This window comes from Natrix helvetica, assembly GCF_964273705.1.
Source record: "Natrix helvetica genome assembly, chromosome: 2".
Taxonomy (NCBI): domain Eukaryota; kingdom Metazoa; phylum Chordata; class Lepidosauria; order Squamata; family Natricidae; genus Natrix; species Natrix helvetica.
Window position 1 is genome coordinate 118,796,996 of NC_138552.1, and position 17,118 is coordinate 118,814,113.

Genomic DNA, 17,118 nt, shown 5'->3' on the forward strand with positions numbered 1-17,118 from the left:
TACAGTGCTGACACAATTACTTTTTGCAAGGCAACACACAGCCCAGTTCTTTAAATACACTTGCTACAAATGATTATACTGGATATACTTTCATACACCCTCCCCTTTCCTTCTGTGATTTCAGTAGATCATTTCAGCTGGTCAGTTTGGCTGGTCTAGCCCTGCAGGTGCAGACTCCTCAAAGTCACATACCATATGCATCAGTGTAGCCTAGATACTCACAACTATTTGTTTTACATTCACTATTACAGCATGACATACATGACAATACACAGCAATCACCTGGGGTGGGGGTTCCATAGAATAATATTTTGATGCAGCAAAAAGATTTTATTTTCCAAAAATGAAAATGAAGTCAACATTTACCTTTGTACTTCCAGTGGGAGCTGTTTTAAATTTATTCTGGTAAGACTTGAGGGTGTCTGCTGTGAGCACATATGGTCCATCATTTCGCAAGGCTTGGAACTTTTCAAACAACTCCGGCTGATACTCTGAGAAATCAAAGGCTTCTACAATTCCAGAGGGAGTCTGTGACAGAAGTGCTACACGCACTGTGGGTGCCTGGTTGGGAGTACAGCTAATTTTCTGCATTTGACTGATCCTGTTCAGAATATCTTCAACTGATGATTCCAGCATTCTTTGTACACTGAATATGTTTTGCCCTTGTACAGTATCTGAGACATCAAATCCAAGTATGACATCCAGATTACAATCTAGAATAGAAAATATGGCAAATGTATCATACATAAAGTAAAGGGAAAGTGGCATGGTAGCTAGAGAACCAATTGTTAAATTGTACCGTATAAAAATAAGTATCTAAAAGTAATTTCTGGATTTCTAGTCAAGAATAGCTGCTCTGTTTGCACTATTCATTAATATCCAGTAATATATCACTTGATCCAACATCACACTATGATCAGCTTTCTATGAAAATTCAGACAGTCTCACCATTTTGTGTTATTTTTCCCCAAACTGGTATTAATAGAACTTTGAGTATTAATAAATAGCTACACTTAAAAATGGACTACAGAATATACCAGTAGTCCTTGACTTACAACAATTTGTTTAGTGGCTGTTGGAAGTTACAATGGCACTGACAAAAGTTGTTTGTGGCTGTTTTTCATATTTACAACCTTTGCAGCATCCCCATGGTCAAGACAATGAAGAAGCCACATTCACTTGGGGTAAAACTCACTTAACATATCTTGCTTGGCAACAGAAATTTTGGACTCAATTGTGATCATAAGCTAAGGACCAAGAAGAAGGGCCTTCTCTGTGTTGGAACATCATCTCACAGAGAGAAGATTGGCCCGCATTTTAACATTCTTTCACAAGGCCCTGAATATCTGGTTTTACAACAAGCCTGGGAAACTCAGAGTGGGATGGATCCCATCAAGTCACTTTTTGATTGACTAATTGTTGTCACCAAGTGGTGGTTTTTGTTTTTTGTTTATTTTTTTACATTGGGTTTTTATCTTTATACACCACCTGGAATCAGTGAGAATGAGTTTTCTATAAATTTTCTTAAATACAAATAAATAAAAATACCATCTATACTTGCCATTATGAAATTGAATATTAAAATAAGAGAAACAAAAGCAAATGATTGCTGCATATATAAATTACAGTACAGTATTGTGTAAATCCCTAAATGTAAAATAAAGCAAAATACAACAACAACCAGAAACACAAATTGAATAAGATTTTCTTTACCTTTAGAGACTTCCACCACACCACGACATAATTGTTCTCTCATGACATCATTCAGAGTCACCAGAACAGCCTCATTGAGCTCTGAGAGGACCTGGGAAGTTGGAGCCCTAAAAGCTGTTGTGGAGTCACTGGAGAGCTTAGTAATTTCATTCATGTCAATGTTTTTCACACCAACTGCAAAGACCTTGACACCCGACTGAGACAACCCTAAGACTGCTGCCTCCCCATCGTCTTCTGGCTTGCCTGCTGTTACAATGAGAGCAATCTGAGGGACATTCTGGTCTTTCCTGCTGCCAGCCTCCTTCACAAAATGTTTTGCTTGGATATGCTTGATACCTGCTCCTGTATTGGCAATTCTGCCTCCTTTGTAGGCTATCTTGTTCACTGCTTCTAAGATATGCTCTTTGTCAGAGAAATCATTCAGAAAGAATTCATCACTCACATCAGAGTTGTATTGTACTAAACCAACTCGAATGGAATCGCCTTCATCATAAATAGCATCGATTAAGTCATGTATAAATTCAACAACATTGGGGAAATTGTCTCTTCCAAAATTGATAGAGCTATCCAGCAAGAAGACAATATCACCTTGTTTTTTATCAACTAAAAGATTTAAAAGAAAAAAAAGGTATTAGGCAGTTCATCTTAAGGCATTTTGCTTTAATCAGTATGACTAGAAATGTACCTGATTTCTGTATTCACAGAATTCTCAGATATAACTTGTCATTGTTATTGAGAGCAATCATAATGTATTTTCTGAATAAGCACTTGCATAGTGAATAGCACTTTTCCTCATTCTCAGCTTTTGATATCTTACTGGTGAATAAGCTAAAACTGTATTTCGAGGGACCAATTCTCTGCACTACTAGGAGAAAAGAACATAACACCTCCTACCATGCAAAAGTTTCTTGAATCCCATTTTTAAAACAATATGTCAAGATGATCAAGTACATATTAAATCCAGAGAAAGTAATAAGCTACAGCAATTCAAGATCACGCAGAGGAAAGGAAAAGAGCAATTTAGAGAAACGCCTCTTGCCCCACTTAAAATAGATCAGGTAATTTACAACCAGCTGGTGGACTGGTACAAAAAAAAATAAACTGGTTTTAATTGTTAACAAAACAAAGGAGATCATTGTTAATTTTAAAAAGAGCCAGCCTAGTTATACTCTACTTTGTATCAAGGCTGCAGTTGTAGAGGTAGTCAATAGTATTAAGTTTCTAGGGGTGCAGATAACTAACAATCTGACTTGATCTCTTTATATGTTATGTTTAGTAAAGTGTGCAAACCAATGTTTGCACTTTCTGTGTCAGATGAGGAGAGCATTACTTGGAGGTAAGGCATTTGATAGACTACAACTTACTACTTGTTAAGATAGAAAAATGTGGGTTAGACAGAATCCACCAAATGGATTCATAACTGGCTGATCAACCACATTCAGGGTGTAGTCCTCAATGGAACTGCATCTGCATGGAGGGAAATATGCAGTGGGGTATCCCAAAGCTTTATTTTAGGCCCAGTACTCGTCAACATCTGCATCAATGATTTGGACAAGGGAATAAATGGGGAACTCATCAAATCTGCTGATGACACCAAGATGGCAGGAATAGCCAATACTCCAGAAGATAGGCTTAAGATACAGAAGGATCTCGACAGACTTGAATGTTGGGTGCTATCTAAAAAAATGAAGTAGTATTACTTCATTTTGTAGTATCAAATAGGTGGTACTTTGCTCAATAGTAGTAACTGTGAGAGGGACCTTGGATTCCTAGTGGACAATCTTTTAAATATGAGCCAGCAGTGTGCTGCAGCTGCAACACAATTCTAGGCTGCATTAACAGAGGGATAGGATCATGATCACATGAAGCAGGAGGGTAAAACTCGATCGTGTCATGGTCCGGATCATGATCTATTGTGATGTTTTTGTTTTTGAGAGCTCGGGTGGGCATGGCCTGTGTAAGCCATATCTGGCCCACAGGCCACCAGTTTGACAGCCCTGAAATGAAATGTTAATACCACTTTATAATGCCCTGATAAGGCTACACTTGGAATACTGCATCCAGTTTTGGTCATCACAATGCAAAAAAGAAGCTGAGACTCTAGAAACAGTACCGAGAAAAGCAATGAAGATGATTAGGGGCGGTGGTGGGATTCTTTTTTTTTTTACTACTGATTCTGTGGGTGTGGCTTGAGGTCATGTGAGTGGGTGGGTGGTGATGTGAGCGGGTGGCCGATCATGTGAGTGGGTGGGCATGGCCAACTCAATGTCACTCCCACCCAGTCACATGACACACACACTCTAGCCACACCTACCCAGGTTTTGTGGCTCCCAGTGTTTTCTGTGGGAAATGGGTCATGTGACTGGGTGGGCATGGCCAACTTGACTGGTCTCACCGTTAGAAAATTTCTCCGTAATCCAATTCACAATAAAATAGCACTGTTGCAATATTTAGAATAGAATAACAGAGTTGAAAAGTACCTTGGAAGTCTTCTAGTCCATCCCCCTGCTTAGGCAGGAAACCCTACACCACTTCAGAAAAATGATTATCCAGTGTTGGAGCATTTACAACTTCTGGAGGCTAGTTGTTCCACTGATTAATAGTTCTGTCAGGAAATTTGAGGGGTTCCTACAAAATGAGGGAATCAATATATTTTCCAGAGTACCAAAAGGCACAACCTGAAACAATGGATGGAAACTAACCAAAGAGAGAAGCAACCCAGGACTAAGGAGAAATTTCCTAAAGGTGAGACCAATCAACCAATGGAATAGTTTGCCTTCAGAAATTGTGGATCTCCATCACTAGAGGCTTTCAAAAAGAGTGAGGGAAGTACACCCCAAAAGGACAGTGCCAAGAACTACTAAAACAATGCAGAAAACTTAAAACAACCTTTAAAAAAAAGTCTGAAATGCTATAGGGGGTTGGACTAGAAGACCTCCAAGGTCCCTTCCAATTTCTGCTATTCCTTTCCATTTCATTCTAACACTATTTTGAAGCACATCTTTCTCCTTCTGTCCTGGCCACTTTTTACAGAAGCACAACTGAGAAGGTTTAACAAACTGCATCATTGTTTGGTTTGGTGGTAGCAGTGCTGTTGAGAAGATCCATACAGAGAGTGGTAAGGACAGCTGAGAAGATTATAGGAAGCTGGCTTCCTGTTAGTCAGGATACTGCTTGGTGGAAATTGGAAATTGGTGTATAACCAAGGTGCAGATCCACATTTGCTTGGCTCATCAGTGCAGATCACCGATCTCTTTCTAACATGCCATCTTCTTCCCTTCCTAGCCCATTGCAGATTTAGCCCTACTTGTGTTTTCTAAATACAGTTCAAAATTATTTATTTCCCCAAGCAAAGCAGTCTTAAGCTCTACAGAGCATAAGTTCTCTGGCACTTCATTCTATTCTAGTACCAAGGCCCCTCCCCTCTAATGACTGGTCACTGCCCTAGGCAGCCATTTCAGCTTGAATTGCAGAACTGAATATGTACTCCTCTTATTTTCTATAACCTTCAATTGATCCATCAGGGGCCCATTTAGTGAATGAACTATCATCACCAGTGGTGGGTTGCCACTGGTGAGGATAGTTCATTCACGGTTTGGGTGTGCGCGAGCCTGCCGCCGCCGCTACTACTGGTTCACCCAATCCAGGCTGAACCAGGAGCAACCTACTTCTGATCCTTACCTCTCAAACTTCATGTTCCATTCAACCCATCCACCATTTTGGCTTCTGTCCAGGCTCGGTGACACATGCTTCTTACTTTTCTATCCTCTGCCCACAGTATTTCAAAGATTCCCTTCCCCCTTTCTTTACTACCTTTTAAAACATATTTAATTTTAACACCTTTTATTTTAAAAGTTGCTCCTTTATGTGTATGAAGCTGAACAATCAGTTCTTCCTTGTTAATAAACTTTGCATGGACCAGCAAAGGGGCATATGAACAAAAGAACAACTCACTTGCTATTGCTTTAATGATGGCATAATTATACCATAAAAGGGAAAAAGAAAAAGAAAGGGTTTTGTGTTGATGACAGAGAAAATAATATGGGAAGCAGGGATGGAGGTGTTTGTGTGGGCAAAAATCTGGGAAAGAAAAGGAAAGGAGCTGATTAGAAGAAAACAAACAATAAAAAGAAAAGGCAGGCAGAAGTAGACTCAGCTACCCAATTGCCAAGGACCAAGGTTTGTCTTTCTGTTATGCATAAGAAGGGCCAGAAGGAGTAGTGTGACCATTCCGATCATATAACTAGCCAAAGTTAGACTGAGAACATTCTGGCCCTCTTGCTAACCGACTGAAATTTAGACTGGAAATTCTGAAGTTGGTTTGAGAGTCACCCAGAGCTCTATCGGAGACAAGCAGCTTAGGCTGCAAGGCAGAATTACCCAAGTGGTCTAGATTTGTTGATTAGAGATGGATAATTTCATTCCACCTTGTTTACACAAAAGCAAGTTCTAAACTGAACCTCTAATTAAACATGCAAAAAAGTACAATGTGAAAACTATATTTATCTTTGAATGTTATAATGAAAATTGAATGCTAAATTTTTAACTTTGCCTTTTCATGCAATAGCTGTGTTGCAAACTGTCTATTTTATTTTATACAAAGCAGTGTGTTGGCTCCAGCTATAGGTACTATTGAAGTGGAAACAGAAAGCAATTTTCATTTTCATACACCTATTTCTTTAAATCCCCCTGAATATTATTCCAACTCCACAGTTTCATTTAAAAATGAAAGACTGACCAGCGATAACATCTGTAGGTAGTTCAGTTGGCATTGGTGGTGTGAAAAATGCTCCAATGACCCGTTTTTCTATTGCTGGGAGCTCAGTAAAATCTCTCACAATAAATGCAGTTTGGGGATTGCTGGTGATCCTTTGCAATTCCGCACTGTCTATTTGTCTTGTTCCAACTCCCAGAGTACTGATCCCAGAGTTCTGCACCAGAATAGATGGCTTGCTGATATCATCCTGGGATTTCCCTCCAAGTAAGAGAATTAATTTCTGGGGGACTCCCTCTTCTCGCCTACTTCCTGCTGATCTGATAAAGAGAGTCTTCATAACATGGTCCAGAGCTTTCCCAACATTCAGGGGAGAACCGCCTTTGTGCCTTAAGCGTCGTATGGCTTGTAGCACTCTCTCTTTGGTCGGGTAGGCTTTTAAGTCAAACTCGGGAAACACTTCATTGCTAAACTGGACAACAGCAATTTTCACTCTGTTTGGTTGGATGTCTAGTTTCTGGACAATCCGGGAAATAAAATCACGAATGTGAGCAAGTCCTTCTGGTCTGACATCATCAGAGCTGTCGACAAGGAAGACGATGTCCATTGCTTCACCGTCAATGACTACAATAAGGGTGAGGAGAATGGGAAAACAGAATAAGACCAGCTTTTTTCTCACAGAAAGGAGTTCATGTTTAATATATAGCTTCAACCCCTGGCTAGCTCCTGTCTCAGTAAAGAGAATCTAGGGTAGCAGCAGTCGACAATTTAAAGTCCTGTCAGTTGAGAGGTAAACCTGGTCCAAAAGGTCCAGTAGTCAAATGGTTTATCTTCATCTCGTTTTGTTTTTATTTAATCAAAAACACCTCTTACAATTCTGTTTGGTGCTTTGGATCCCTGAAAATGTGGCAACCCTGGTTCCCAAGTGAGATGGTGGTCATCCTGATCCCAATACAAAAATAAAACTTGGCTTGGGCCTAGAAAAATATTACAGCTCTGTCTTGCCAAATACCAAGAATGATGCCACCTCTATGCTAGTCACTGCAACAAGGAAGCAGGAAAGATAGGCAGATGATGGGGCAATGTTCTATGCAGACAATCCTACAAATCACCTTACCTGGAGGACGACTTGTATCAGTAATGATTTTTCGTATCTGCTGGGTAGTTAATGTTGTAAAATGGGTTAACATTTTCTGTTCCAGACTAGGTAGATCTTGGTAAGTTGATACTTGAAATACATAATCAGGACTAAGTGCTATTTTGGCCATTTCCTCAGGATTCACATTCTTTCCAATAGGAAGGGAAGCCACACCAATCTCTTTGATCTGGTGTACTGGGTTCTCTGTATCATCATGAGGTTGGTGGGAATAAAGAAGGATTAAAAACTGAGGTGCTCCTTCCTCTATGCGGCTCCCAGAAGGTCTTGTAAAGATATTCTTTGACACATATTCTAGGGCAGAACCAAGGTTCACTTGCCTCCCACCTCTGGGACTTAGTCTTCTTACTGCAGCTAGCACCTCCTCCTTGGTAGAATGTGCATTCAGCAAAAATTCAACTTTGGGATTATCACTGAATTGAATTACAGCTACTCGAGTAGCATCTGAACCCACATTCATATTGTTTACAAGCCGTTCGATAAATTCACGAATTGAAGGGAATTCAGAAATTGCAAACTGAGAGCCATCAATAAGGAAAACCACGTCTTTCTTTGTATCTGCTATAGAACAAAAAATGATATTAGATTACAGTCAAAATTATACTAGCAAATAAATTCAAGGATTTAATTAAAGGAATTAATTAGCTAATATTAACAGTCACACAGTACAAAATATTATTAAAAGGCTATAGAAAATATACTATAAAATTTGATTGAAAGATAGTGTTTCTGATTAAATTGATAAATGATGTTTATAATTTTTACTTACTTTTTTCTATTGCCTATTTCTTCCATAAAATTCTCAGAGGGAAACATAAAGGGTACTCATATATTATTTGCTTTACTAACTATGCAATTGTTGAAACATGTAATGTATTTTTATTAGAACTGAATGTATGTTAGACTTTTCCAGAGCATTTGTATCATAGAAACAAAAATACTGATTAAATAAAATATTAACAAAAATCGATGTGATGGCTTGAATCTTACACTTCTGGAAATTCTAATCTATATTAGCAGAATAATTGTTTGTGGTGATATGCAACTCCAGTTAGCCTAGAATCCCTCTGAAATGGAATAACACATAGTATCAGCTATTCTACTGCTATATGCAGGAGACTATCATATTCATTATATAGAAGACTATCATCGTTATAAAGGATATTTGCCTATTTTTCTATGTCAATATGCATGGGAAGTCAGTTCACTAGTAAAGTGAAATGCATTCAAGCATGCCCTACTCCTTGTACAAAAAAATATTTAGAAAAGAAAAAGAAATGTGACCTAGGAATGTAACCTAGAATTATTTAGTCACTCCAATTATTTGATTAGGCAGTGATTATTTAACATTTTCTGCCCCATTTACAAGCAGGGAAATGGGGAAACTATTCAGTAAATTTCTCCAGGAACAGAAGAGGTTATCCAATATATTGTGGATGGGGTTCATTGATGGCTATTGAAGCGGTAAAATTGTTTCCTTGTTTTCTTCATCCCTCCCTTCAATTCTCTTTTTTCATTGTGTCCCACTGCATCTGGAAGAACAGCAATTGGATGGACACCTGGATGCCAGTTATCATTTTTATATTGACCAGAACTATTATCCTTTCTGGGCATTAGGGGGGAAAATAGTGATTGTATTTTTTTAAAAAAAGGAAAATTCTTTACTGGCCTTATTTATGGAAATGAGATGTGGGGGATTGAGAAAAATAAAACCTCAAGAAATGTTCATAAAGATATGGCTTTTGGCTTTACTAATTATATGGTTCTAGAAATGTGATTGTCTCATCCAGAATTCTGAAGCGAGCAGGCTGTTGAAAATAATGCTTTTTGAAAAGCAAGCAGCAATTAATTTTGGCCAGCCCATGTTCATTATTTACTTCGTTTATTTTAACAATTTGCAGTTTATTATACTGCAAATTACAGTATAATAATTTTAAAAATTCCCCTGAACCAAGTGATGGAAAAAATCAGCTCAGAGACCGACGCTTCTATTTCTGTCCTGGTCAGTTGGATGACTCTGAAATGAGTTGCTATAAGGTATTCAGTCCACTAATACCAGAAACAAGGAGAGCAATTTCAGAAACAAAAGAATTTGTCTGCAGCTCAGTGACATCTGCATTTTCGATGCCAATACTAAAAGGATCATCTTCAGATCCAAGGAAGCTTTTTTGACATCTTCTCTTGTCTTTTTAGCTGACAGCAAAATGAGGAACTATGGGACACCTTCAGATATCCTGCTTCCAGATGGGCTCAGGAACTAACAAGTTAATTAAGGGCTGCCCCTCTGTTAAGTGAAGAGCCTATAGGAGATAATCTCTGGATGACCTTGATCATCTCAATCCTGTCACAGAGTAGTGATTTGAAAGGAACTCCAGGCTGATAGTATTACTGTGCTGGACCACAACAACCTGAACTTTATCAGGGCCAATATCCAGACTATCAGCAATTCTTTGTACAAAGGTATTAAATTCTGTGGAACTACTTCTGCAGCCATCTGAACCCTCTATCAGAAAGGTTTTCTCTTCTTGCACTTACTGACAACTGGGGTTTTTCTGTGATATTGTGAAGCCCTGATTGAATCTTCTGTTATTATTTTGAGATGACATTGTTAGATGTTTCATGGGTGATGCAAAAGATATCCCTGGAAATTTCCCAGAATAAAATTCCTAAAACATCAAGTGATAAATAAAAATAAAGAAATGTACCTTGAGGTTTAAGTTCTATGGTTTTCAACAGATTGACTATTTCAGGTTGTATGTCTCCAATTTGAGAAAGGGTATCAACCTTTAGAATGAACTGAGGAGCATAAACTATCCTTTCTAATTCAACTGGATCAGAGGTCTTGGTTTGGATAACAAAAGTAATCACACCAGTTTGTTTCAGGGTATCAGCACTTTCATCCACAGTATCGTCTGATCTCCCAGCCACAAGAAGAACCAGGAATTGTGGCACGCCTTTTTCAATCCTGCTCCCAGCAACTCGTACAAAGAGGTATTTTACAGCATAATCTAGTGCAGCTCCAATGTTCAGTAGCCTTCCTCCTTTCATCTTCATCTTTTTCACTTTCTGAAGGATTTCTATCTTGGATGGGATGTCAAAGTTGAACTCCACATTTACATTGTCACTAAATTGTGCTAGAGCTATTTGTACAGCATCTGGCCCCACATTCAGGTCAGAAATAATTTGGACCACAAACTCTCGAACAGCAGGAAACTGTCCAGCCACATTCATTGAGCCATCAATCAAAAATAAAATATCAATCTTGTTTTCTGGAATGAAGTGAGGTAAAGATGTTCAGTATGTATCATTTTATTACAGAATATATATATATATATATATATATATATATATATATATATATATATATATATATATATATATATATATATATATATATATATATATATATATATATATGACAAGAAATCCAAATCACATTTGATTAGTAAGAAATATAATTTGACTCAGGTGATCGCTTTGGCATCTTTGATTACATCTTTGGTACAAGCTTCCCCATTTTAAAAAAAAATATGACATGACATCAGAGGAAATTGTGGAATCATAGAGTGATTTACAACTTTGAGGGAAATGAACTCTTGGCTCCTTAAATGGATTATGCATATTACATTTCTGGTGAGACTCGTGATATATGACAGCACATCACTCTACCACCTCTCCAATGCTTAAATTAGTCCCTTGACTAGTAGACTGTTTGCTTTTTTATCAAGGAGACTATAATATAATAAGTTGGGACCTTTATCACCTTAAGTTTCAGAAGAAGGAATAAGGTTCTTCTCACAGTATTATATTAAGAAAAAGAAAAGCCTATTCCATATAAATATATTTTGTTGTCCTTAAAAAGATATATGCTGATTTCCTTGTTGGCATCTGGTTATTATCTATATTTTCCCAATGTATTTTTAAGAAATAAGGTTTCCAGATACCAGTGTTTCTAAGAACTGATTCATATATACATATAATTCCCTTGACAGTAAAATCAATAGGTAAGTTTGCATTTGAAAATGAGGTATCACCACTTTACTATACTGAGCAATAATATTCATTCTGTAAAGTTTTTTTTCTGCAAAAACATAATTGTTTTCAGCTCTTTTGCAGACAGTGGAAGGGAATAATATTTCATATTGGGAAAAGGGACCATATTTTAAAGGATATGATATGAAATCTCTTGTTCTCTCTAATATTTAAAGCCCCCTGAAAGCACTTGCACCATTCAGGACCCTTCTCATAAAGCTTCCACTTCAGAATATTCCTTTAATTGTATGTCCACGTATAATGCAGAAGTGTTGAGAGGCAAGAAGTCTACATGGAAAGAGACCTGCAAGCAATGATTTTCCTAAGATTTTGGTAAGAAATTAAGATTATTGGCATTCCTATATTTACAATTTAAGCTCCTCCTGTCAGTTGAATCTAAGATGGCTTAAGAAAAAACCTTCTGGACTGAGACATTTTGGTAATGGCATGTGAGATATTCAGTCTGAACAACAGGCTGTTGTGTTCTCCCACTGGACAATTCCCCTGCTGCTGGGCCCTCCTGCTTCTCTCTGTTAGGAAAGAGTTGCCAATCACTCTCTTTCTTGTGGGGATGTATGCATATAATAACAATAATAAAAATTATATGATGCTGGACCAGTGGGTGGTCTTTTTCAATTTCCTGGACCAAGATTGAGAATCAGGGACTGGCCCAAAATTATCCACTGTGGCATCTGTGCCTAAAAGGTAGAGCAGACCCTCGCTGTCCCACTCCTGACCCAGCACCATAGCCATGGCACTGCCTCCAGTTATTAATATAAGATATAAAATGTCAGATATAATAAGATATAATTAGGTAAAGATAAAGGTTCCCCTTGCACATATGTGCTAGTCATTCCCAACTCTAGGGGGTGGTACTCATCTCCTTTTCAAAGCCAAAGAGCCAGCGCTGTCCAAAGACTTCTCCATGGTCATGTGGCTGGCATGACTAAACCCCGAAGGCGCACAGAACACTGTTACGTGGTTCCTATTTTTAATAGGAATAGGTGGTTCCTATTTTTCTACTTGCATTTTTACATGCTTTCGAACTGCTAGGTTGGCAGAAGCTGGGACAAGTAACGAGAACTCACTCCATTACCCAGCACTAGGGATTTGAACCACCAAACTGCCGAACCTTTCTGATCGACAAGCTCGGTGTCTAAGTCACTGAGCCATCGCATCCCTTTGAAGATATAATTAACAGTTCATAAAATTAGTATGTCACTCAAAACATATCTGCATGATAAAAGTCAATGTAATATGAAAAAATAAAATTACCTGTTGATGTGATCGTAATGTCTTCCACATCTCCACTAACATATGTTGTTAGTGGACTAATCATTTCCTGTGGTAAAGCTGGCAGAGAGCTGAATTCATCCTTAAAATATACTATTTGTGGATTAAATGCAATCTGCTGAAGTTCTGCTAGTTTGGCGTTCCTAACTCCAACACAAAAGGTGAGCACTCCTGCACGAGCTAAGGCATTGGCGGCACCTTGGAAGGCATCAGCAGATGGCCCTGCCGCAAGGAAGACTAGCACCTGAGGGACATTCGAATCTTTCCTGCTCCCACCTGCTTCAATGAAGTGATTGGAACGCACAAAATCTAGTGCAGCTCCTGAATTCAGAACTGACCCCCCTTGCAGTCTCAACTGTCTCAGATGAGAAAGGACATCTGCCTTGGTTAGGAAGGAGTTTAAAAAGAATTCTGTTTTGGGGTTCTCACTAAATTGTACTAGGCCGATTCGTACATCATCAATTCCAACATCAAGGGAATTAACTAGGTTCAAAAGAAAGTCACGGACATATGGGAAGTTGTTAATTCCAACGTTGACTGATCCATCCAAAAGAAAGACGATATCTCTTTTGATTACAACTGCAGTAGAGCACAGAAAATAACATGAGACTTCATAGAAAAACATACCAGTATTGGTCATGTGTGCATTTGCAACTGTGGTACACACATGTATACCTCATTCAAGAGACAAGAGGACTGGACAAGACAGAACAGGACAGGACAAGACAGCCATGAAGAGAAGAAAAGAAGAACCAAGAGGAGTATCAAGAGCCACCCACCGCACAATTAATCAAAACATACCAACTACATTTTAAAATGTGATATTTCTCAGATTTCCATTTGCAAACAATGACTGCTAACTGCATGTGTGCATGTGGAACTGTATAAAGATTATTTGATATTAAGATTCTATCCCCTGAATTCAGTGGAGAATATAAGTGGGCTAGAAAGTTTTCCAAAGACTCTAATCATCTGGTCAAATAAGGTCAATTGGAAAATCTTCACCTGTAGATTTGATGCAGTTTGATATAGGTGGTTAAAACATCAGACTACAAATTGGGAGACCTTGAGTTCTAGTTCTGCCTTAGGCACAAAGTCAACTGGATGACTTTGGCCCAATCACTTTCTCTCAGCTCTAAGAAGGAGGCAATGGCAAACCACTTCTGAAAAATTTTGTCAGGAAAACTGCAGGGACTTATCCAGGCAGCCTCTGAAAATCAGACATGATTTGGAAAAAAAACATGTAAGTTGGCAACATGAATTTTTCAGGATTGAGTGCTCTGCTTTGACCATTTAATGTTCAAAGGGCTAAACTTCCTGCCATGAACTGGGCCTATTTCTACCCCTTTACCAGTTGAAAACTTGAATTTTATCTATAAATGTTAAGATCACAAGTGAGCCTATAACCATGTTACTAGGCATGGACCATGCCATAGAAAGTCAAAGAATACAATTTGCAATTAATCCAATTTTAACAGATGAGTTTTAGATGGGATTAGACAACCGTAACACATTGGGTCATCATTTCAGAGACATAACTTACCTAACAGTTGCATACTCCCATGCAATTTTCCTGACCTTCACCACAACTCTGTCACAGCTTTGTGCATCCCATGGATGGGGGACAACAGACTCAAACTCAACCCCTCCAAGACTGAGTGGCTGTGGGTACCGGCGCCTCGGTTCAGCCAGCTGACCCCATCGCTGGCCATAGGGGGCGAACAGCTGTCCCCTGTGGAGCGGGCGCGCAATTTGGGCGTCCTCCTCGATGCCCGGCTGTCAATGGAGGACCATGTGGCAGCCGTGGCAAGGGGGGCGTTCCACCAGGTTCGCCTGGTGCGCCAATTGCGCCCCCTACTGGACCGGAGTGCCCTGCGCACGGTCACTCATGCGCTGGTGACGTCTCGCCTGGACTACTGCAATGCTCTCTACATGGGGCTTCCCTTGGGACGCATCCGGAGACTGCAGCTAGTTCAGAACGCAGCCGCGCGGGTTATTATGGGAAGTACTCGTTACTCCCACGTAACACCTCTCCTGCGCGAGCTGCACTGGCTACCTGTGGCCTTTCAGGTGCGTTTCAAGGTACTGATTACCATCTTTAAAGCGCTCCATGGCATAGGACCTAGGTATCTGCAGGATCGCATCCTACCACACACGTCCCTGCGACCTATCCGCTCACACAGAGAGGGGCTCCTCCTGGTGCCGTCTGCTAGGCAATGCCAGCGGGCGACACCTAGGAGTAGATCCTTCTCTGTGATGGGCCCAACCCTCTGGAATGACCTCCCCCCAGACATTCGAACTACCACCGACCTCCGTTCCTTCCGGCAAAAGTTAAAGACTCACCTATTTCAATCAGCTGGCCTGGCACTTTCTTAGTTTTACCTCCCGGGGATTTATTCATTTTAATTGGGTTTGGGGTTTTAATAAGCTTTTAATGTACTATATTTATTATTCTATATACAGTCTTGCAACCTCCTCCACCTACGTATTTAATTATTTAACTGTTTTATGTATGTATTTTATAACGCATTTTAGTGACTGTACACCGCCCCGAGTCCCTTTTGGGAGAAGGGGCGGTCTATAAATACGAATAATAAAATAAATAAATAAATAAATAAACCTTCCCCAACCCACACCAGACCCCTTGACTCGTACATCTACACATACCTATGCATCCTCCCTGAGTCATATGGTACACTTTACATACTATTGTGCAGTGTCCCCCCCCCCCCAATCTGCATGGCACCTTTCACACAATCCCATGCACCATCCTAATCTGCATGGTATCTCTTGCACATCTCTGCATACTCCAACACACCATCCTCAATGGTGAGGAATGCAATGCACACTGTGGATCAAGAAGGATGTGGGGAATATGCAAGAGATTTTAAGCAGGTTGCAGAGGATGCATGGGGTGCATGGGGATGCACAGGGTGCAAAAGAGGTGCCACGCAGGTTAGGGAGGGCATAGAATTTGGATGTAGCATGGGTTGGGGAGGGCATATGGGAGTCGAGTACAGCATGGGTCAGGAAGAGTATATGGGAGTACATCAGAGATGCTGTGCAGCTCAAGGAGACCATGTGGTGGTGCAATGCAAGTCAGGAAGGATGCACAGCAGTGTGTGAAAAGTGTCAAATGAGTTGGGAATGAGTGTGGTTGTGGGAAAGGAGCTGTATGGATCAGGGGTCAGTGCATGGGTGTATCTTCATTCAAGAAGGGTGCATAGGGCCAGTGTAGTATGAGTGCAGATTAGCAGGTTGCACAGCCGGGGGAACACTTATCCAAGAAATTTATGATCTTCCCTGCCAGTCTCTTGACTGCCAGTACTCCCTACCAGCTTCTCACAAACAAAGATTTTCTTTGCAATCATGATCAAGTGCTGGCTTCTCCACTGACTTTTGAGAAACTGGCAGGGAGAGTTTGAAATGATGATCACATGATAACATCTGGCAGTGCAATATCCCTAACCTTTCCAAATTTCCTTCCTAAGGGAGTAATGGGTGCTGGCATTCTTAATTTAGCCTTTTTGAAGTATCTTGGTTGAAAGAATTGTTGTCCAGTGATATATATATATAGTCTATATAGCACTATATATAGTCTATATAGCACTATATAGACACAGAGAATTCCATGTTCTTCAATCAAAACTCTAGGGACGTCTGCATAAGTGGAGATCTTGTTTAGAAATGTTTGGAATGTAATATTTACAAATGCTAACAAAGGAAAAAGTGAAAGTAAAATATTTTGCTGCCTATTGTCAAATGTTCCCCATTAGTACCTATTGGTGCCCTATAAAGCCCCAGCCACTCTGTTCAACAATTTTTTTTCCAATCCACTGAAGAGGCTTGAAAAATTGGTGGTGTGGGATGGGGCAATTGGTTTCCATGCAAAATTGGATTAACCTAATTACAGACATGAAAATTTCTTTAAAAGGAGGAATATACATACATATTACATATTTACAAAAAAGAAAAAGGAGAGGAAGAAATGTATCTTCACAAATAAAGCAACATTTAAGAGCATTTTTAATTTCAATTCTAAAATAAAAATGTCATCAGTGATTTGTACCATGCAGGAAAATATTAGTAAGAAATGTACATTTTGAAAAAGGTTTAAGTTGCAGATTTTACTATATTCTAATTTAAGGGTAATTAAGTGACATCTGGAAAGTTAGCAAATTAATGATGATGTACTGTAACTTCAAAATGG

General features: G+C 39.4%; 1 protein-coding gene across 1 annotated transcript in view; it reads right to left on the bottom strand.

The window, feature by feature from the left end:
* Positions 1–17,118, bottom strand: part of COL6A3 (collagen type VI alpha 3 chain) — a 167,534-nt gene that overhangs the window by 98,209 nt on the left and 52,207 nt on the right. Inside the window, exons 6-11 of the mRNA XM_081940022.1 lie at positions 12,891–13,487; positions 10,289–10,852; positions 7,545–8,144; positions 6,452–7,051; positions 1,714–2,316; positions 367–713 (exon numbers count right to left, since the gene is read on the bottom strand). Of these exons, the coding sequence (XP_081796148.1) occupies positions 367–713; positions 1,714–2,316; positions 6,452–7,051; positions 7,545–8,144; positions 10,289–10,852; positions 12,891–13,487 (3,311 nt within the window). The remainder of the gene's footprint in view (positions 1–366; positions 714–1,713; positions 2,317–6,451; positions 7,052–7,544; positions 8,145–10,288; positions 10,853–12,890; positions 13,488–17,118) is intronic.